Genomic DNA, 23,043 nt, shown 5'->3' with positions numbered 1-23,043 from the left:
TGTTTCTAAATAGAAGTATTTTTCATGGGGTGTTGTAGACACGACAGAAGTACTAATTGTTTGAATGTCCTTAGATAATAGGGCTAGCTAACATTAACTGAGAAACGTGGTGTTTGCAGGTAACATTAGCTACAGTAGCCTAGTAAAAAAGTTGTTAAACTGCAGAAATGCCACAGCGGTCAGCCGTGCATATGGCTCCCCGTAACATATGCATTGAACACTGATATAATTTGAATGTAAATATTACATGAGAGATTAAAGTTATAAACACCTACTGGCCATTAACAGCTTTGTAATAAAAAGACATTCTTTAATGCTGTCATTTGCTTGTGCTTTTAAAGAAGGTAGTTTAGGGTATGGCAGAGGTTCTGCCAGCTAGAGGGAAATACTTGCGAGTTTCCAACAGTAGAGAGAAGCGTGTAATTTTTGCTCATAAAGACAGCTTTCATCATTCCGTTTTGAGAAATTGTAGTTGATGTCATACCATGTTGCATTTCAGGGTGACTCGCCATCTTTGGAGGAACGCTTAGCTCTATGATTTGGAGATATCATTCATGGTTAGGAAAAAGAAAACCCAGCTAATACTTGGCTGTATCAGCTGGCATACTTTAGGATAGTGGTTAGCTTAGCCGCCATTAAAATATTTAAATGGATCTGGATATAATATAACTATCTTGTCATATTATAACAGCCTGCAATATAAAATCCACATAAGACCCTAATAGGCAGGTCAAACCCATTTTGGCAATTTTTCATAAAAAATATTTTGACCGTTTTCATGTATAATGCCATAAATCTTAATCTGAAAGAAAATATAGACAACGTCACAATGACTCTCCATGTGCTTGGTGAAAAGTGTTTTGAAACCTAGAAAGTGTAGTTCGTTGTAACATGTTGTACAATTGGAGCAAGAGACTGCGCAGTAGGGATATGTCCGATCGTCCACTGAGTGCGTGAGATACAGTGACACTGTAGTGACGCAAACTGTCTCTGATTTGTCCACAAAATATTACTGTCTTGTCCAAATAGTACAGTAACCTAACAAACTGGCATATAGGTAGACATTAGATGAGGAAAAACACCTGTTGTGACTACATTTTCTTGTGGAAAAAAAATGATTGACATGGTATTTTGACCATATTGTTACCATTGACTTATATTAAAACAGGTGGCTGAAACACCTACAGTCGGGTCCATAAGTATTTGGACAGTGACACAATTTTCATCATTTTGGCTCTGTACGCCACCACAATGGATTTGAAATGAAACAATCAAGATGTGATTTAAGTGTAGACTTTCAGCTTTAATTTAAGGTTTTTGTCAAAAATATTGTATGAACAATGTAGGAATTACAACCATTTTTATACATAGCCGCCTACATAGGTTCAAAGTAATTGGACAAACTAACATAATCATAAATTAAATTGTCATTTTTAATACTTGGTTGCAAATCCATGCAGTCAATGACTGCCTGAAGTCTTGAACCCATAGACATCACCAGATGCTGTGTTTCTTCCCTGGTGATGCTCTGCCAGGCCTCTACTGCAGCTGTCTTCGGTTCCTGCTTGTTCTTGGGGCGTTTTTGCCTTCAGTTTTGCCTTCAGCAAGTGAAATGCATGCTCAATTGGATTCAGGTCAGGTGATTGACTTGGCCATTGCAGAACATTCCACTTCTTTGCCTTAAAAAAGTCTTGGGTTGCTTTCGCAGTATACTTCGGGTCACTGTCCATCTGCACTGTGAAGCGCCGTCCAATGAGTTTTGAAGCATGTGGCTGAATTAGAGCAGATAATATAGCCCTATACACTTCAGAATTCATCCTACTGCTTTTGTCAGCAGTCACATCATCAATAAATACAAGGGAACCAGTTCCAGTGGCAGCTATACATGCCCACGTCATAACACTACCTCCACCATGCTTCACAGATGAGGTGGTATGCTTTGGATAATGAGCAGTTCCTTCCCTTCTCCATACACTTCTCTTCACATCATTCTGGTACACGTTGACCTTTGTCTCATCTGTCCATAGGATGTTGTTCCAGACCTGTACAGGCTTTTTTTAGATGTTTTTTGGCAAACTCTAATCTGGTCTTTCTGTTTTTGAGGCTTACCAATTGTTTACATCTTGTGGTAAACCCTCTGTATTTTCTCTGGTGAAGTCTTCTCTTGATTGTTGACTTTGACACAGATAGGTGTACCTCCTGGAGGGTGTTCTTGATCTGGTCAACTGTTGTGAAGGGGTTTTTCTTCACCAAGGAAAGTATTCTTCTGTCATCCACCACAGTTGTTTTCCGTGGTCTTCTGGGCCTTTTTGTGTTCCTAAGCTCACCAGTGCATTTTTCCTTTTAAGAATGTTAAGAACACCTAATGTTTTTGCTATCTATCTGATGGGTTTTTAATTTTTTTTTTTTCAGCCTAATGGTGGCTTGCTTCACTGACAGTGACAGCTCTTTGGACTTCATATTGAGAGTTAAAGGAGTAACATGGTGGTTGAATGTGATACTTGGCAGTTGTCTTCAGGCAACAACAAAACAAATGTGCATTTTTTTTTATTATTCAGTCATTTAAATGTATTTTAAAATGTATTTTTCTAAGACTAAATTTCCCACTATAAAAGTTCACCCGAACTGTCTGGGCATGGTAATGAGAACTGTCAGTTAGCTATGATTGACAGACCGTGCCCCGTTACCATAGCTACCTCCATGATACACGCTCATCTTGGGAGACTGAATTTTCACAAGCTAGCTAACTTAGTATATCAAGTATCGACGGCTAAGGACGTTGACTTATATCCAATAATAATTTTTGCTAGCTAGCTAGCTAGCTAGCCAGCCAAGTTAAGATAAAACCACAACTATAACGTCCTTATGAAAGCAAACTAGCTAGCTAACGTTAGCTAAATAGCTATAAATGAATATAACCAACCAGAGATAGTCTAACAGTCCTCAAAAGGCACTCTAATAAGTGAACCTAACGTTAGTCAAATATTTGCATTGTCTTGCCTGTAAGACAGCGGAACAAACTATGGGTCATGAATTATCCATTTAGAATGAGCTATCACAGCAACCTGACTGACTGTAGGGATGGCAAAACATAGTTTTAGAATGTTTCCAGCAGTATATGCACGTGAGCTCGACAATACATTTCTCACCGAAAAGGTAGTTTGTCGCCTTTTTTTTTTTTAGTTCATTACAGTGGTGATAGAAGTGACAATAATTAAGTGGTGTTGTGCTGTTAGCCTTTACTGATCACCGTACAAGGTTAATGTGAAGTAGCTAGAACAATCGGAAAGCACTAACCCATAAAAATGTACTTTGAATGATACTTATACATTACATACATACATACATTACATTATAGGCATTTAGCAGACGCTCTTATCCAGAGCGACTTACACAACTTTTACATAGCATTTTTACATTGTATCCATTTATACAGCTGGATATATACTGAAGCAATTTCAGTTAAGTACCTTGCTCAAGGGTACAATGGCAGTGTCCTACCCGGGAATCGAACCTGCGACCTTTCGGTTACAAGCCCAGTTCCTTACCCACTGTGCCACACTCCGCCCTTACTTGCTCAATCGAACAGTAAATCTGAAAAACATTCGATTATAGTCAGCGGCACCGAAATTTTCTTTAACACCCTCAATAAACGGCACAAGTCCCAGTAGAAGATTGAATTAAACCTTTTAAAGTTACATATTTTCGGAAACGTTATCGATTCCTCTTGGCCACAGTCAGTGAAACTAGGCGATCTGAGCGTACAGTTTCTATTTAAATTACGTCAGAAGGATTCAGCCTTGTTGTTTGCTACCTAAACTTCACAGCACACTTGTAGCAGGACGGTGTGTCCAGTCAGATTTCTTTACGGGGCGTGGAAAGGGGAGTGGTTACTGTACTTGTGACGCACTAAGTTGATAACATTCTCAACCGGCTGAAAAGAGGACGATAAATTTAAAACGCATATTTCTCCAAAAATAAAGAACGGACATATTTAATACTTTACTCATCGTGTTTCTTCAATGCCTCTTGTGCAAATAGCACGCAAAACCGAGAAAGTGTGAAAACCACCATGTTACTCTTTTAACAGCAACAGATTCCAAATGCAAATGCCACACTTGAAATCAATTCTAGACCTTTTATCTGCTTACTTGTAAATGAAATAATGAGGGAATAACACAGACCTGGCCATGGAACAGCTGAGCAGCCAATTGTCCAATTACCTTAAAAAGGGGGGGACCACATATAAAAAGTGCTGTAATTCCTACACCGTTCACCCGATTTGGATGTAAATAACTTCAAAGTAAAGCTGAAGGTCTGCACTTTGAGCTCATATTAATTATTTAATTTCAACTCCAATATGCTGTGGTAGACAGCTAAAATAACAATAACTTTGTCAATGTCCAAATATTTATGGGCCTGACTGTATACTTGAGCCCCAGGATGCATTTTTCAGAAACGTGTGGTAAACAAAGCTAGGTTGAAAAAGTGAGTGCAATTCCTCTTTAAAAACAGACATAGGGAAGAGTTATATAAATATAACAGCTTTTTGGATTTTGCTCATTTAGTCAAAAAAAATTTAGCCAAGCACAAGGAAATTTTACTTCAAACATCTCTGACATGTCAGTAGTCATTACCTATTTCAATTACATTGATAACTTAATCGAGCCAGATAAGTAATGCTGGCTTTTTACTACATTACAGTAAATTACTATAGGCCTACATTTCTGCAAAATTACATGAGGCCAATGTAGTAACCTGTGAATGAACTTGAGTTCAACAGGAAAATTAATCAGGAGAAACAATGCTTGTAGTATCTACTGCATATCTGGCAGCAGCACGGTGGTTTGAGGCTCATTTGATACCTTGGATTGAAAATAAGGTCTGTGGTAAACGTAAGCATAAGAGAGCTCCACGTTTTGTTCTACGAGATAAATGATACCCATTAATATCACCACCGTGAATTTTGAAGCTGCTACGTGCTTTTAAAAAGTAAGGTGCTAACAGGTTGCTATATTGAAACTACAACAATGGTCGCTTTCTGACAACCACCACTCAAGTTTCCATCCTAGACCGCCTGCACGTGACAACCGTTGTAGTTTCAACATAGCAACTTCTTAGCAACTTATTTTTTTAAAAGCACATAACTGCTTCTAAATTCACGGTTGCGATATTAATGGGTGTAATTTATCTCGTACAACAAAACGTGAAACTCTCTTTGACATATGTTAACCACAGACCTTATTTTCAACAGAAAACGAAATGCCTATGGGACAAAAGAATGGGAAATTTGCAGAGGGAACCCATGATGGAAGTAACTTCAGAGTCGGCCAACAAAAAGATGTAATCACTGTAACACTCTATTTGCCTTGAATAAATTTTAATTTAAAACAATTCATTTCGTATTGAAAACAAACACAAACCCAAATAGCAAAAGCCTACTATACAGACCGATCTGGTGTTTGCTTATAATAAATGCATATGATAAATGCAGTTTCTTTTCCATTAATTATTTTGTATGGCACAGAATTGCGCGTATACAATCCTCAAATGACGACTGTAGCAGCAATGAACAAAAAGTCATTTACCGTGTTACATTTATGATGCGTTACATTTATCCCCTATATCTTAAGTGAAACGGACATGGATGGCGTTAGACTGTGCTCAAAACTATCCGACTATTGTTAAGTTTCACAGTCTGACCACAAAGTTAGTTGAATAACCGTTTATAGATGTACACTTCACTGAAATACACACAAAAAGTAATGGATAACAAGCATGTCCCTATTTTCAGCTTGTCTTTATAATGTATTTTCCATTCCCGTTAATATAAGAGCGGCGGTAACACTGTTTTACTTTGCTCCTGCCTCCAACGGTTGAAGTGTTAACTGTCAGATATGGTTTTTGAGTGCTCACATTTGCCACCTGGTGGTGGTTTTGCAAACAAAAGTAGTTCCTGTAGAAATACAAAGAAAATGTATGCAAATTTGCTGCTGCCAGGAAGATCTCTCGCCGCAGAAGCGTCATCTGAAACCAGTGATTACTAAGGATACTTTCACACCAAAGTTTGATTGGTGAAGTTCGGTTAATATTGACAGGTGTGAAACCTCCACCCTTACTCGAGCAAAAAAACAGCTGTCTCAGTCCTCTTCCAAGTGAACCCTGGTGCAGTTAATTGCTGGTGAGAACACAGTTCTGCTATGGTCCACAACCAAAATATTTTTAGCAGCACCTCAGCGAAATACAACTGTTCTAGTTTGTGTTCTACCTGGCAAATGTATGCCTGATAAGTAGAATCCCCACCGTATTTCTGACCAATCATAGAACACTCACGTGTACATACAAATCGTTGTATATATACAAATTGGTGCACTTGACACTTTGCAATGTGAACCCAACTGGACTAAATGAAAATTATACAATGCAACAATTAGCCAAACTCAAGAATCAAGTCCAATTGTCTCATTGTAATAAGTAGTTTTGTATAAACAGTTGGTGCATAGCCCTGGTAGTAAGTTTAAAACCAGAAGCACTGTTTAATAAAATCTTTCACTGATTTGATTTATTATTCTTCAAATATAAATTAAACTTCAAAGAACCAATCTAAATAGATAGATCAATCTTTTTAAACTATGTTAAAAGCCTATTCTCCAAAGGTATACATAAGACTTAATTAATGAATTAAGTTGCACATTTACAAATACAATTACAGTAGCTTTACAATAATTTACATAACTTTACTGTAAATTAAACTAATTCATTTTCAATATTTTTATTGTAACAATTAACAAGTATTATCCCTTCTTGAAAGAAACCTAGCCTTTGCGGAGAGCACCGATACAGTCCTTTTGTAGGGTGGTTTATTCCCCACTTTGTGAGGTAGACATAGTTCAGGTCCCCTCTTGGCTTATTTTTTTAAACATGAAATCTCAGTAAATAGTATGAACCAAGAGCTTGAAACAAAATTACCAATGCCTGTTTTGTTATAAAAAAAATGGTCCCCTCTAGGCAGATATAGTGTGATACAGTCCACCTCTTAGTCACACAGACATATGTGTGTGTGTGTGTGTGTGTGTGTGTGTGTGTGTGCGTGTGTGTGAAAGAGAGAAGGGGGGGGGGGGGAGAGAGACAACATTACCTTGCCACAGCTCCGGCAGTGGTGTTTCCTACGAATAACAGTGAAGGGGGCCTTGCAGCCAGTACAAAAACTACAGGCTTCATCAGGGACCCAGTCTGGGAGATCTGTACAGAGAAACATGCAGTCACCCAGAGACACCACAAGAATTCACACACACATTTAAACACACTCATCAACTTCTACACACAGACTCACTTTGTTAGTTGCACGGCCACACTCAACACAATCTCGTACACATTCACCACCAGCACATGCTCACTCTTACACAGTTTGGCACTCTCACCCTCACACATCCTCACACTTGCATATCACATACACACACACACACACACACAGCACTGACACATTTTCCAGTTCTTTACTTAACTGCACTAAGCACAAGTAGAGCCCTCTGCCAATCATATCCTCAGTCAACCAAAATTTATCCGAAGACTAGTTTTACACAACAGTAAGTATGCCAGCCGTAGTGGATGAAATGATAAAATGTTTGAAAGGAATGAAAACACAATAAATATTCATTTAAAAAAATATTTTGGCACTTAATGCGGTGCTGCATATATCCAATTCCATCCTGGAATGTCCAATTATCTGGAACCACACACTCAGGCGTGAACCCCACAGCCAACTTGGGAGAGTATAGACATCCACAGTTCTCCTCTGAAACACATGGTGTCTCTGCTACTTCTTTTCACACTGCAGACTGCGGCTGAGCTTGCAAAGAGCCAGAGAAGACATTTAAGGCTTTGATATGCAGTCTACAGGCACCCTGATTGACCAGTGGGGGTCACTAGAGAGTGATGAAATGTCGATCCCTAACGTCCCATTCGATACAAGGCAGTGAGGCGCATCCATTCACCACAGCATAAAGCATTACCGAATGAGCCATCCAGCTCCCATTGTTTACATTTTTAACAGAAAAGGCTAAGGATAAAGAAACTGCATCAGATATGGGCCATCAATTTTTATGACACTTTTATAAAATGCAAGCAACAAAAATTATTAAACCTTACCTACCACGTATTCTTACTGTATCCTATCTGGGTGAATTCAGAGTTGCAGAAAGCATGTGACCAGATTATTTAAAACATGTGGATCTGATTATCTTTTTTCTTGGGTGACACAACCCACAGTGAGCAGGGGATTTTATAGAAAATTGTAACAAAAAGGGAATGGTCTAGGGCAGTGGTCCCCAACCCTGGTCCTGGAGAGCTACAGGGTCTGCTGGTTTTTGTTTTCACCCTTAAAATCAGCACCCAATTAAGACCAAAGACACCAGGTGAGTTAACTGTGTAATCAACTGCTTTAATTGATTCATGAAGTGCAGAGTCACTATGAAAACCAGCAGACCCTGTAGCTCTCCAGGACCAGGGTTGGAGACCACTGGTCTAGGGATTCCTCCAGGAGTTTTTCTTAATTAGTCCAGCATATTTCCATGTCCCACACTACCATGCACAGTTCTTGCTTGGAGTATACACTTTCGGGAATGGTAACACATAAGATTGTATTCAATTCTGGAAAGCTCTTTATGGTAAGCTTTGAACACAAGTCTGAGAGACACAGGTTGTGAGATAAAATGTACTGTAATGGTTGACAAACCCATTTACAGTATAACTAGATACGGTAAGCTCCATAGTGTTTGTTACAGAGACATATTTAGGGGTCCAAGCAGCGAAGCTGGTGGAACCCTATTGTATCTGTTAGGATTTTTTTCCCCCGCTAAAAGTGTCTGAGGCTCAGCAACCATAAGGCCTAGACCAACCAAATTTGGTAGGTGGGTTCCTATGGCCCCCCACTACTCAGGCAGTACAAATCAGATGTCGGCCAGATGGTGGCGCTATAACAAAGGGTCATGATTAAAAGGCCATAACTCCCACACCATAAGTCAGATCAACACAAAACTTAATCGACCTATGCATCTGAATGTGCTGTACAACTTAGCTATTGGGACCACCTATGTCAGGGGTGTCCAAACTTTTTGCAGAGAGGGCCAGATTTGGTGAGGTGAAAATGTGCAGGGACCGACCATTCAGCCTGACATTCTTTGAACCATTAACATTAAATGCAAATGAACTATTTTATGAAATTTTTATTGCAAATGGCATACTTTTCATTTCTTCACACAGAACACAAATACATCTAAAAAAGTTTTTATCAAAATCACTCTGCCTTTCATATTTGAAGACCACATAAAATGAAGAAAAAGTCTGTCTGGAAAAAAAAAACTTTCGGGAGGATTAAACATATCTAGGTTCATTTGAAACATTACATATTATTCACTATTAAATGCTCACTGTAAACTTCTAAATTCAAAACATGTGAATAGGAAAATATGGTAAATAAATGGTAAATGGACTGCATTTATATAGAGCTTTTATCCAAAGCGCTTTACAATTGATGCCTCTCATTCGCCAGAGCAGTTAGGGATTAGGGGTTAGGTGTCTTGCTCAAGGACACTTCGACACACCCAGGGCGGGGTTTGAACCGGCAACCCTCCAACTGCAAGACAATCGGTCTTACCTCCTGAGCTATGTCGCCCCAAAATAACACTAACAGTTATCTTATTCAGAAGTACAAAACATTGAGGGCTATATGAATCCTTGTATCACTCGTTCTTTCCTTTTTCAATTGACCATCAAAAATCAAAAAACGAAAATGTGCTATTTGATTTTGAATCGGATATCAAAAACGAAAAAGGCCGTGTTTTTCATTATTTCAATTTTAGACTCGGATCAAAAATACGAAATGGAAAAACGGGCTGCCGGACCGAATTTGATTTTAATATTTGATTTGTCGGGTTTACGAGACCCGGTTTGATTGTCAATTGAAAAACAAAAGAACAAATGATACACGGATTGAAAAGACTCAGTGCATATTCAAAACTGTGGTTTTGATCATCACAAAAAAAAATCAATTCACTGAGATTTTAGAATTTATTCACCTCAGAAGACTAAACAAATAACTTGCCTGCACTAATGTGAAGGGTGATACTGAGATCTCGTCTGCAGTAAATAGGCCAGGTCTGGCTCAAAAACAGTGGTTTTGATGCGCAAGATGTCACGCAGGTGAGAGTCACTTAGTCTCGTCCTCACGCGGTTCTTGTTAATGTTCATAACCGAGAATGTCTTCTCGCACAAGTATGTCGAGCCAAACAAGCTCAGCATTTTCTTAGCAAATGTTCGAATCTCTTGGAACCTGCCTTTATCCAGCTGGTGGTAAAAGTTGACAAGAGGGGGCTGTTGGTGCCGACTGCGACACTCGGCGTCACACTGCAGCTCAATGAGCTCCAGCTGCAGGAGGTCTGGAGCGTCATCAGGGTCCACAGAGGAAAAAAAAGGAAAAGAGGAAAAAAGCGTGATCTCCTTTTCAATAGCTGCAAAATCCTGAAAGCGCTGTTGAAAATCCTCAGCCAGAGATGAGATGTCTGCTGCATACCTCCTCATTCGCGCACTGATATTGTTCTGTGGAAAACTGGTCATTATTTCCTGCAGCGATGGGAAATGTGTGGTATTGGGCTGCGTTTGTGACAGGTGCCTTTGGAAAAGTAGCAGCTTGGTCCCAAAGGCTTTGATGTGTGAATAAAGTTGGCTTACCACTGCATTTTGCCCCTGAAGGCTCGTGTTCAGTGCGTTCAGATGTCGTGTTATGTCAACTAAAAATCCAAAATCAGCCAGCCAAACTGGATCAGATAGTTCTGGCATCTGTTGTCCCTTTTTTGCCAAGAATTGTCCGATTTCCTCCCTAAGAGAGTAGAAGCGCTGCAGTGCAGACCCCCGACTGAGCCATCTTACGTCGTTGTGATACACAACATATCCGTATTCAGCCTGGATGTCGAGTAGAAACTGTTGAAACTGGCGGTGGCACAGGGCTTTGGAGCGAATATAATTAATAGCCTTTATCACCGGTTTCATAACATGATCATATTTCAGATGTTTGGCACAGAGAACTTGTTGGTTAATAATACAGTGGAGTTTTATAGCTTTGCCTCCTTCTTCGCTGACTTTGTTACAGACTAGGGTTGATAATCCACTTCGCTCGCCAGCCATGGCAGGTGCGCCATCCGTAATAATCCCAGTGACTTTATTCCACGGTAGTTTCATGTCATCTACGGCGGAACAAACAGAAACAAATAAATCTGTTCCTCTTGTTTGGTCCTTAAGGCTCTGGAGGTCAAGTAGCTCTTCACTCACGTTCATTTCATTGTCCACTCCTCTCAAAAAAATCAGTAACTGAGCGGTGTCAGATGCATCTGTGCTTTCGTCACAGGCTAACAAAAAAAAGTCAAACTCCACTCCTTTTGCCTCTAACTGTCTCTTAATATCAGATGAAACATCTTCAATTCTCCGTACCACAGTGTTACGAGCCAGGCAAACATTGGCAAACTCATGCTTCTTCTCAGGACAAATTTTCTCCACCATTTTCATCACGCAGTCTTTAATAAATTCACCCTCAGTAAAATGTTTGCAGTGCTTGGCAATCAGCGTTGCCACCTCGTAGCTCACCTTTGTGGCATTTTCATTTGACTCACAGGCTCTTGTGAAAAAGCGCTGCTGTGCCGTTAAAACAGCTTCCAGTTGCTTAAATTTTTCGCCGCGTTTGTTCCCAGTTAGCTTGTCGTAGTTAGCATGTTTCGTCTGGTAGTGCCTCTTGATATTGAATTCCTTGAAAACAGCCACAGTCTCTTGGCAAATTAGGCAGACACAGTTGTTTCGTATTTCAGTGAAAAAATACTCCAATTTCCACTTGTCCTGGAAGCGGCGGCCCTTGCTGTCAACTTTCCTTTTTTTAGTTACAGTCGCCATTTTAGAAATGGGCTGGAAAGGATCACACAACGGTCACGTGGTGAGAGTGCGGCCACAGGTCTACTGCCATCTTCTGGTGAAATATAAAATAGCTTTTTTGTACGCGTGTATTTTATACTGTGGTCAACAGTGCTGGCGGGCCGCATATTATTGATTTTATGACAGAGGCTGCGGGCCGGTGGAAATTTGAACACGGGCCGCAATTGGCCCCCGGGCCGGACTTTGGACATGCCTGACCTATGTCCACCATATTGTTTGCCTGCCATTTTGACTATTTAGTTGTGGCGCGGAAGCTTTCTCCGCTAAAAGTGTCTGAGGCTCAGCAACCATAAGTCCTAGACCAACCACATTTGGTAGGTGGGTTCCTATGGCCGCCCACTACTCAGGCACTACAAATGACCTATGTCGGCCAGATGGTGGCGCTATAACAAAGGGTCGTGCTTAAAAGGCCATAACTCCCACACCATAAGTCAGATCAACACAAAACTTCATAGACCGATGCAACTGAATGTGCTCTACAACTTTGCTATTGGGACCACCTACAGTGAGCACCATAATTCATTGGACAGTGACACATCTTTTGTTATTTTGGTTCTGTATGATAGCACTTTGAGTTTGAAAGGATACAATGACAATGAGGTTGAAGTGCAGACTGTCAGCTTTAATTTGAGGGTATTTTTACCCATATCGGATGAACCGTTTAGAAATGACAGGACCTTTTGTACATGGTTCACCCATTTTAAGGTACTACAAGTATTTGTTGAATTGGCTTCACAGATGTGTTTCGTTAGGCAGATGTATTCATGTGTCGTTAGTGAATGCAGAAGAGAGCTGTTGATGTCTAGTCTTGATTCTAGACTTTGCAATTGCCTTTGGAGATTGTTGTTGGGGTGTGACAACATGAGGAAGACAGCAGTGTCGATGCAAATTAAGCTAGCCGTCATAAGGCTCAGAAATGAAAATCAATCAATCGGGAACATTGCAAAAACCCTGGGCATGCCCAAGTCAACAGCGTGGTTCATCATTAACAATAAAAAACAACTGGTTAACTCAATTATGTCAAAAGACCCGGTAGACCGAGGAAGACCACTGTAGTGGATTAAATACTCTCTATGGTGAAGAAAACCCCCCTGACAACAGCCCAACAGATCAAAAACACTCTCCTGGATGCAGTTGTAGATGTGTCAAAGTCTACCATACGTAGAAGACTACACCGGCAGGACTACAGAAGGTACACTACAAGATGCAAACCACTGATAAGCCTGAAGAACAGAAAGGCGAGATTACAGTTTGCTAAAAAGCACCTAAAAGAGCCCCAAGAGTTCTGGAACAAAGTCTTGTGGACAGATGAGACAAAGATTAACATGTGTGATGGAAAGAGGAAAGTGTGGAGAAAAAAAGGAAATCCCCATGATTCAAAGCATACCACCTTATCCGTGAAACATGGTGGAGGGGGTGTTATGGCTTGGGCCTGTATGGCTGCCAGTGGAACGGGCTCACTTGTCTTCATCGATGATGTGACTGCAGACAGAAGTAGAACAATGAATTCTGAAGTCTGCAGAAATATTTTATCTGCTCAGACAAAACCAAATGCCTCCAAACTCACTGGACGGCACTTCATCATGCAACAAGACAATGACCCGAAACATACTGCTAGAGCAACAAAGGGGTTTTTGATGGCCAAAAAGTGGAAAATCCTTGACTGGCCGAGTCAATCACCGGAGCTGAATCCAATTGAACATGCATTTTACTGAATGCTGAAGAGGAGACTGAAGGCAAAAAGTACCCGAAACAAGCAGGAACTGAAGATGGCTGCAGTACAGCCTGGCAGAGCATCACCAGGGAAGATACCCAGCGTCTGGTGATGTCTATGCGTCGCAGACTTCAAGCAATCATTGCATGCAAAGGATATACGACCAAATATTAAAAATGATTACTTTATTCTACATTATGTTAAACTGTCCAATATTTTTTGATGCCCGAAAATGGGGGGGACTATTACAAAAGGTTCTATAATTTCTAAAAGGCTCATCCGATATGTATGAAAATACCCTCAAATGAAAGCTGACAGTCTGCACTTCAACCTCGTTGTCATTGTATCCTTTCAAACTCAAAGTGCTAGAGTACAGAACCAAAATAAAAAAATGTGTCACTGTCCAATTAAATATTGGGACATTGAAATGGCTGCCGCAGCCCAGCAAGCTAGCATGTATAGCTACCATGTATTCTCCACAAATAAACTTGGTAAAACTCGGCATTTAGTAATCAACTTCAAACGAGGGCAAAAAAAATGAACATGTAACCCGCACGTTATTACAGTAAATGGGCATTAACACCGAAAACTAAAAGGGAATACCGTTTGGAAATGAGCTGCATTACAGAGACATCATGGACATTTCACGTGTGTCTGCTGTGATCATACATACAATGGCTGAAGCGGCTAATTAAGCTAGCACATTTTCTCGGTTTATACACTCGGTAAAACTAGTAAAACTTCACCAACATCAACTCCGTTAGTGTTTCTCCATGGTAAGGAATGTCTAACGTTTATGTTTTCACTCCATTAACAGTGAATAATTAATATCATACATGAAAAGGGGGAGAAGGATCACAATTGCAACTTAAGCAGTGTTTCCTCATCAGTGGCTTTATCTGGAATGAGGAAAAAGACTGCGATCCCCCTCTAGTGTATGGACGTAGGCATAAGCAATCGATCCATCATTAGTTTTAGAAGGCTTTCTTATCTATTACCGACAAAGCAATGAAATATAAAAGAACGATCTCAACAGTTCAAAAGAATACCCAAACCTTATTCAAAATGCATAAACACATATGTAAAATATATATGTAAACGTATTTCAATGTTTACACAATGCTTTGTGACATTCCATACCTGAAAAGGGGGAGAATCAATAAAGAAGTCTGGTTACGATGTTCACTCTCTGCCATCTTTATCGAGAATGAAGCAACGTAGCGAGAGTTCCCCCTTCTGGCCGTCTGCAGGCATAACTAATCAATCACAAGTGTCATGTCCAAGACTAAACAAGTCAACAGTGGATGAATGCACTGTTTCAGTTGGTAAATAAAATTTAGACGTTTTAAACCTCTTTTAACCTTTTACAGGACTTTTCATCCCTTCAGCATGTAAGTACTATTTATAGATCTTTCTATCTATTTTAACTGTAATATATTTTCATGAATTCCTTTTTAAAGTTCCACCAATAAACTCAATGAATAAAATCAGCTTTTTTTCTGAATGCATTTCTGTCTAATTGATGAACTCCATGAATTCACAGCTGCAGCTCTACATCTAAAGTGTTACAACATCTAGTAAAGTCCTTTACGACAAGCGGCTATGAGACATCCATGGCAACGCAACTAAGTAATCCGACACCGTCGGGTCTAGTTTTTATCAGTGAGGAGAGGGTCTGAACTTCATAATGGACAATATTATCTATCTGGGCATTCATAAAAATGTTCTTTCACCACTCAAAAATCGGATTCCGTCATAGCAACAAGATAAACCCGACAACAGCCCTAAGATATGCCAATACAGCAGTAAAAACGCTGCTCACTGAATAATGAAATGAAGGAGAGAAAGTTTAAAAAAATGATACAATGTCATTCTACAGTCAATATCTGGGACTAAATACTGAATAAATATACAACCTTACCATTGGTTCATCTCTATTGGCATAGAGATGTCCCTTTTGAGACTGAGTGGTCATAGCCTATATTGTCTTTGACAAACCGTTTGTGAAATATACCCGCAATTTGTGATGTCTGGGTACCTTCCAAAATAGCTGTGTGTTACCTGTTGTTTACGGCATTGTCGCCCTTTTTAGTACAGTTTGGCTTGATTGACAATTAATTTATTCAGTAGGTGAGAGTATAAGCTTTCTAACTACATATAACATGTCTGATTTTGCTTTTGGGATAGCGTTTTATAGGTCAGCGTAACCGAAAATGTTCTTATCGCATTCACTTACGCATTCACTCTGTGGTAGCAGGAAAAGACGCTGCACCTAACAAAATGTTGTCAACGATTTGTCGTAATTTCTTGGAAAGTACTATTATTATTGAGGACTTCTGGGCATAGCTAAGCCATATGTTTTCTGATAGACCTATCTGACATTGTTTTCTGGAGCAAAACAGAAGCGGATAGGACTGTATCATTGATTTACTGTCTCTGTCTCTATCTGCTGAACACAGATCAAATTTAATCATTGCTATGCAAGTATTACTGCTCAAAATATTTCGGTTATATACGTTATTTTTGAAATTGAGTGTCTTTAAATAGGTTAGTGGTATTATATAATGTGGATATTTCACACTATTGTAAGCGTTCGTTAGTAGTGTAATATTTTTTGTGATGCATGCAACAGTGATGACGAGAGTGTTGGAACATTGCCAAAATGTGGTTGAAAATTGTTTTCATATCGTCCCATCCCCATACAAGAAAACATACGAGAGTACAGAGTAGAGAAATACATACAATAATTAATCATTACACATTTAGGTACTGTACAGCATTGTGACAATACTTTTGCATTATTTTTAAATCTGATATCAATGTTTCATCTTTCAGTAAACCTTCATAAGGGGCCCATTTATATGCTTTACATTGGACAAAAAGCATTATATTCCTTTTTGGAGAGATCTTGGATATGTTTCTGGACCCCTAGATATTTTAGACCACTGTACTGACTGAAAGCTTGTAATTACCACTTGAAAATGATGCAACAGTGTGTTTCTTGAGCAACGGTTGATTTGTAGTGAAATACGTGAATTTGTTGCGATTTACAGCAATGCATAATTTAGATATTTTGGGTAGATGTGGTGACGCTGGGTACACTGCTTAGTTTTTGCTTCATAGATCTTTAGTAGTTCTACATATCCACTCTTAGATTTTATGAACTTGTGGTCAAGAAGTTTTTGATCCAGGACATGTATACTTTAACCTGCTGTATATATGCAATCTCCCAGGAAATCAATTGCGAACTCAAAAAGAGCAAATTCATTTTAGATTTTTTGCCTAGACAATTGCATTTATGGGACTTTATTTCTTCCAAAATTATGAATATAAAGTAATCTAAGCGCGTCTCAGCACAAAATTGCCCATAAGTCATCAATATTTTATACAATCATCATGATATTCAGTAGATATGTTGGGTGACGGTATATGATCATGAGGACAAAACCATTCTAAAATCGCTCCATAGGGAGCGCAATAGTGCCAATGCTTGGACCCCTCCCAACGCCGCTTGCGGCATTAATTTTTCTTGATTTAGCTTTGCACTCCACAATTGCAGATTTCTAATGAAACACATGATTAAAGTACACTTTCACAGTTTTTATTGAAGGGTATTTTATATATACTTTGGTTTCACCATGTAAAAATAACAGCATTTCTTATACATTGCCACCACATTTCAAGGCACCACAATTTATGGGACCCATTAATGTTATGTAAATTACAGTAGTCTTGTTTAGTACTTTGTTATATATCCTTTGCATGCAATTATTGCTTAAAGTCTGTGACCCATAGACATCACCAAGCGCATCAACTTCTCTGGTGATTCTCTGAAAAGCCTGTACTGCAGCCATCTTCAGCTCCTGCTTGATTCAGGGCTTGTTGCCTTACGTATTCTCTTCAGCATATGACACATACTGTACGTTTGATTGGATTCAGACTGGGTGAATGACTTGGCAAGTCAAGAAACTGTGTTACAGGTTTTTGTTTTAGCAGTAGGTTTGGCATCATTGTTTGGAGGAATTTGGTTGAACTTCAGCAGATGATTCTGTACACTTCAGAATTCATTCTGCTGCTATCAGCAATTGCATCATTATGAAGATAAGTGAGCCAGTACCTGTGGCAGCCATACATCCCCAAACCATAACACCCCCACCACATTTAATGGATGAGGGGGGATGCTTTGGATCTTGGACAGTACCTTCCTTTTGGTCTCCACTCTTTGTTCTAGCCATCACTCTGGTACAAGGGAATCCTGACCTCATCTGTCCACAAGACCTTTTTTCCAGAACTCTGAAGGCTCTTTTAGGTACTTCTTAGCACATTGTAACCTGGTTGTCCAGCTTTTGCAACTAACCAGTGGTAGTTTATGAAGTCTTGGGTGGGTGTTTTCATTATTATGGTGAGAATTCTTTGGTCATCAACTGTAGAGGTCTTCCTTGGCCTACCAGATTATTTGTGATTACTGAGCTCACCAGTGTTATACTTGTTATTGATGTTCCAAACAGTTAATTTTTGAAAGCCAAAGGTTTGACCAATGTCTCTGACAGTTTTTCTTAGCCCCATAATGGCTTATTTGACTTTAATCGGCACAACTCTGTTCCTCATATTGAAAAACACCAGTAACAGACTCCAAAGACAAACAACCTCTTATATACCTTCACTAAGGAAACAACTAAACACCTGATTAATCACAAACACATGTGAAGCAATTTGTCCCAGACATGATGCCCAGGAGAGGGCAGACTATTTATAAAAAAAGTGCTGTAATTTCTAATGGTGAAACCAACATTTTTAAAAATACCCTTTTGTAAAAGCTGAGAATCTGCACTTTAACCACATGCAAATTGTATGATCACAAAATCAAAGATTGTGACGTGCATTGCCAAAACAAAAAAAAATATGTCTTTGTTCCAAATTTTATGGAGCTCACTGTATATAAGTACAAGTTTCCTGAATAAATGTGGGATAGCCATAGGAAGCATTTATTTGGGGAAAGGCTTATTTAGGTTCTGTAAAACGTATTTGTAAACGTTTAGCCATAACTTGGCAGCATTCTATGATTAATTTGGTACCCAGACTGTTTTAGAAATTGTGATATAAAAAATTTGGCATCTCTAATCCCACCTGAATTTTGAAGGTCCAATTTGCAAACTATGTACAAGTGTCATATGCACCCCTGCTGCCAGCTAGGGAGAGTAAAAAGACAATTTGTGGTTCTCCTTCGAAACACATGGTGCCACCATCTGCTTCCTTTTCACACCATAGCTATAAGCCACACAGGAGTGGAAGAGATCCAATCACACGTGTGCACAAGCCACAGAGACCTGGACAGTCAACAGGGGTCACTCAAGCAATGAACACTGCTATCACCGTCGACTAAATCCCTGCTACATTTTCCTTGAGTGACATGAAGCCAATTGTGTGCTGCCGGGGCAGGGATGCTGGCTACAGTTGTCACTGGCATGGGCTGAATTTGATAAGCTTGCTCATGCACGGCTTGTGGCACTTTTACCAAATGAGCTATCCAGCAGCCTTAATTTGCCTTTTATGTTTAATAATTATGTTTTGTCTCAGTGACTACCCACGCCATTTTTGTACACATCTAAGTATCCAGAAACTTCTGAACAGCTGACATTAGCTAGGTAACGTTAATGAAAGCTAACAAACAGAAACATTTGACATAATTCACCAATATGGTCACTGTCAAAGTGGAAATAAAGTTTTATTAGACTTTTGGAGGTGGCCAACATATAAATGTAAACTACACCAATAGCCTTTCACAAAAAGTATATATTCTGTAATGTATCTGTACACGTTCACACAAAGTATACATTCTGCAATTAAACCGGTTTTGACTAATGAATAGTGTTAGAATTCTTGGACTAGTCTCTTCCATCACTTCTGTCATGAACAGTTTGAGAAGAATATAGTTTACATTGAATTAATTTTCTGATCCACAGTATTTTGAATGGAAAGATATTAAATAAAGAAAAAATAATTGCATAAACATTTTCCAGATTTTGGAAGAGATAACACAAGAGGACACTGCCTGTCTGCTACCCAGTTTACAAAAGCACTTACTGAGTTTGGATTCAATTTCAGACATAGAAAGGCAGAAACCGAGTGTTTCAGTAGTAAGCACAGATATCAAATTATTACTTCTGTTAGACCTTCTAAAATGCTAAATGTATCATTTTCTGCCAAGCATATATCTTACAGGTCCACTGAGGTGTAAGACTGTTTCTAGAGGGTAAACAAATGGAAACCTTCATGGGCATACAGAGAAAGAGGAGGAAGAGCAGTTAGGAAAAGAAGATGTGTACGATGAGGAAGAAAAGAAGAGGAATGAATAGGAAAGCTACCTTCAAATTGACCCTCCCGGGCTTTGGCTGCCAGTTCTGAGGAGGTGACAGTCTCTTGGCACAAGGCACAGTCCTCCAGAACCGCACAACACAGGCCTGGACCTGAGTGATATACCAGTAGTAATTTCAACAGTTACTTTGCTGTTCATTACAGTGGACAATCTAATATTTACCACAATGGTCAGGTTCCTCAAGAACTACAAGCACACACCTTGAGTAACAATGAAGAATTTGTGGTAACCACATTTGAGTCTACCGCCAGTGTTCTCAGAATTACAACATTTCTGTTGACTAGTAAAAACACAGACTGTCTGAAACCTTTTACATGCCAATGGATGTACTACCAGAAGTCAAATTTACAGATAGGAAAAAAATGAAGCCTTTGTACATCTGTGAAGCTCATGGTCAGTACAGAAAGTACCTTTCAAAGTCCACACTGGGAAAAAACAAATGCAGATAATCTTGAGTGAAAATGTCTTCCCCGCGATGTTAATAGACTCTTGAGATGAGCTGCATAGCAAATGCACAGGTATCAGGAGTTCTAGACAAGTTCACAAGATTCTGCATGAATCACAGCTTCCTCCTCAGTCTATTGGGGACAATTCTGATAACTTCTGTGAGTAGAAAAGTACTTTAATTCAACTATTCCAAAATCAAGGATGGATGCATCTTGGCAGACTTAAAATAAAATGTGCAAGTGACTTGAAGACCTGCACACTAATACCATTTTCAAAAAAATAACAAAGACAGGCTTGAAATTTAAAAAAAACTTTTATTATTTGAACAGCTGAAAAGTGTTCTCTTTTGCTATCCATTGTGCTAGTTAGTTAAAGGTAGTCATCCAATTTCAGCTGACATAATATAACAATGGAAATTGTTAATTATATAAATAAACATTAAATAATAAAAAGCCTTCACAAAACTGTCCATATTAGGGATGGTTCCCAATACAAATACCACATTCAGCAACACTCAAATAATATGTTCTCTCCAAATGTGTTCTATTCCTGAATTTGGCCAGTATTATTTGGATTCAGATCTTTTCTTCCCACCTCTTTGATACCATTCGCTCAGAAGCCAGCGCAAGTTTCTTAATTAGACACACACACACACACACACACCTATAGAGAGACATCGAGTGACGGTTTCCCTTAACACTGGATAGAGCAGAGCGACGCCATGGAGCTTTGGGGACTATAAAATTAAAATGACTGCAACGGTATAAATACTATATCATCTCCTTCCACGATTTGCCTAAATATGTGGGCTTAAAATAACTGAATTTTTTAAATAAAAAAAATAAAATAAAATCAACTCACTGAAGAAATACAGTCAGTCTGTGCTCTTTTTTCATATAACCCCAAGCAAGAGAATAGACAATAACAGGTGCAAATGTGTTTTATATTCAACAATTAAAGGACTGGTTCTTTGACAGGAATTTCCCAATAAAGCACAATCAAACCTAATTTTGGACATATAATCACACGAAATTCATTCACTGCAATTGTGGTGAAGTTGATGAAGTCTTTAGGGTGGGGATGAGTAATTGTGGATGCTGTAGTTATAGAAGTATAGAAATAGAAATAACTCTGCAGAGATCATGCCACCAACATATTTTGGGGTTTTCACTGAAACTGAGAGTTTGCACAAACCGAACAGAATAGCTACACAATAACTGCGTGGAAAATAACCAATTTGTGTGCGTGTGGTCCCAGCAAACCACTAAAGCTGTGCGTTCTCTGTGGAATTGATAAGAGGAGACTGATGGTGCATAGGCTATGTAAAAGCGCATTTTCAAGAGAAGGGAGGGAGAAATGTGCTGAATGAACTAAGAAATTACTTTTAAAAAATATTGAACTTTGTATTTGTTTAATTTTACATTTTGTGCTTTGTACAATATTTTGCTCAATATTTACATATTACAAGAACACTGAAAAAAGTGCTAAAATGTGCATGATGCACATTTCTCAGTGTTCCTGCAATACGCATTGCTACATTTTCCCTTTGTCTATATAACAAAACCACTATAATTTAGAATGCAAACACTAAAATTGATTCATTTGTGTCCTTTATTTCAAGTTTTTCTATATATGGTTTGTAATCCTGATGAAATTAGGTTGCTGCTGGTGCATAAATCGATGCTGTAATACTGGATAAGTCTGATGCCACTGGCCATCAGCATAGCGGTAGAATGTGGTTAAAAAAATGCATCCTTCCTAGAGTTAAAGCTAATTGGCTAATGACAAACCCAGCACTGGCTCATGTGGCTCTAAAATACCTGATCTGACCCCCAATGAGTGTTTCAAGCAACTTTTCAATATAACAAGGGATGTTGTGTCTCCCTATCGCTCTAAACTGCTCCCAGCTCATGTGCAGGAGCTTGTCTTTGCAAAATACAAATTGGGAAAATTTGAGTAAAGCACAATACTACTGCGCGTATTTCAGATAACAAGAGGGATGGACCAGAAACATCAACTTCAACTACATTGCTCTCTCCTTAGATAGAATGGAAGTGGCATGGCACTAACTTCACTGCCACAGATACTTCAAACTGGCAAGAAAGAAATGAGGGAACAATAAAAAAATTCCTTATATTTCATTCAAACTTTTTTTCAAAGAATAGGCCTTAATCCCCAAGAAGGCTTCTATCAAAAAAATAAAAAGGAATATGTCCTCCCTTTAAACATATAATCAAAGTCTGTTTCAATTTGAATTTCAAGTACAATTTTAGCCATTACAAGCCTATATTAAAATGTTACAATGTAATACAAGCACAGTTTTTTCTGTGGAATTTTTCTGTGCACGAGAGTGTACTCCTGGGCAAAAAAATGGGCCAAGCACAAAATGGCAAAATATTAAGCTTTTAATGGTCTTAACAACAAATGATACGTTTGAAAATGAGCAAGAATTAAACAAATGCACTCCTGAGACCTCCTGTGCCACTATTTGCTGTTCAGGGAAAAGCTAGAAACCGGGAAATTCAGTTAT

The 23,043-nt window shown here is 39.0% G+C and overlaps 2 protein-coding genes across 7 annotated transcripts in view; one reads left to right on the top strand and one right to left on the bottom strand.

Annotated features, from left to right (window-relative positions):
- zfyve28 (zinc finger, FYVE domain containing 28) overlaps positions 1-23,043 on the bottom strand; it is a 258,613-nt gene that overhangs the window by 17,625 nt on the left and 217,945 nt on the right. For 4 of the 6 annotated variants that reach the window (XM_064341963.1, XM_064341964.1, XM_064341966.1 and 1 more), the window contains 3 exons: positions 20,056-20,157; positions 13,367-13,458; positions 7,139-7,242 (listed from right to left, as the gene is read on the bottom strand). In XM_064341963.1, coding sequence (XP_064198033.1) covers positions 7,139-7,242; positions 13,367-13,458; positions 20,056-20,157 — 298 coding nt within the window. The remainder of the gene's footprint in view (positions 1-7,138; positions 7,243-13,366; positions 13,459-20,055; positions 20,158-23,043) is intronic. The other 2 variants (XM_064341960.1, XM_064341965.1) reach the window with 2 other exon arrangements.
- Positions 1-23,043, top strand: part of LOC135258590 (uncharacterized) — a 614,972-nt gene that overhangs the window by 561,094 nt on the left and 30,835 nt on the right. The gene's annotated exons all lie outside the window — the stretch shown is intronic.

The sequence above is a fragment of the Anguilla rostrata genome, chromosome 7, assembly GCF_018555375.3.
Source record: "Anguilla rostrata isolate EN2019 chromosome 7, ASM1855537v3, whole genome shotgun sequence".
In the NCBI taxonomy this organism is placed as follows: Eukaryota; Metazoa; Chordata; class Actinopteri; order Anguilliformes; family Anguillidae; genus Anguilla; species Anguilla rostrata.
This window is presented reverse-complemented; position numbering and strand designations above follow the sequence as displayed.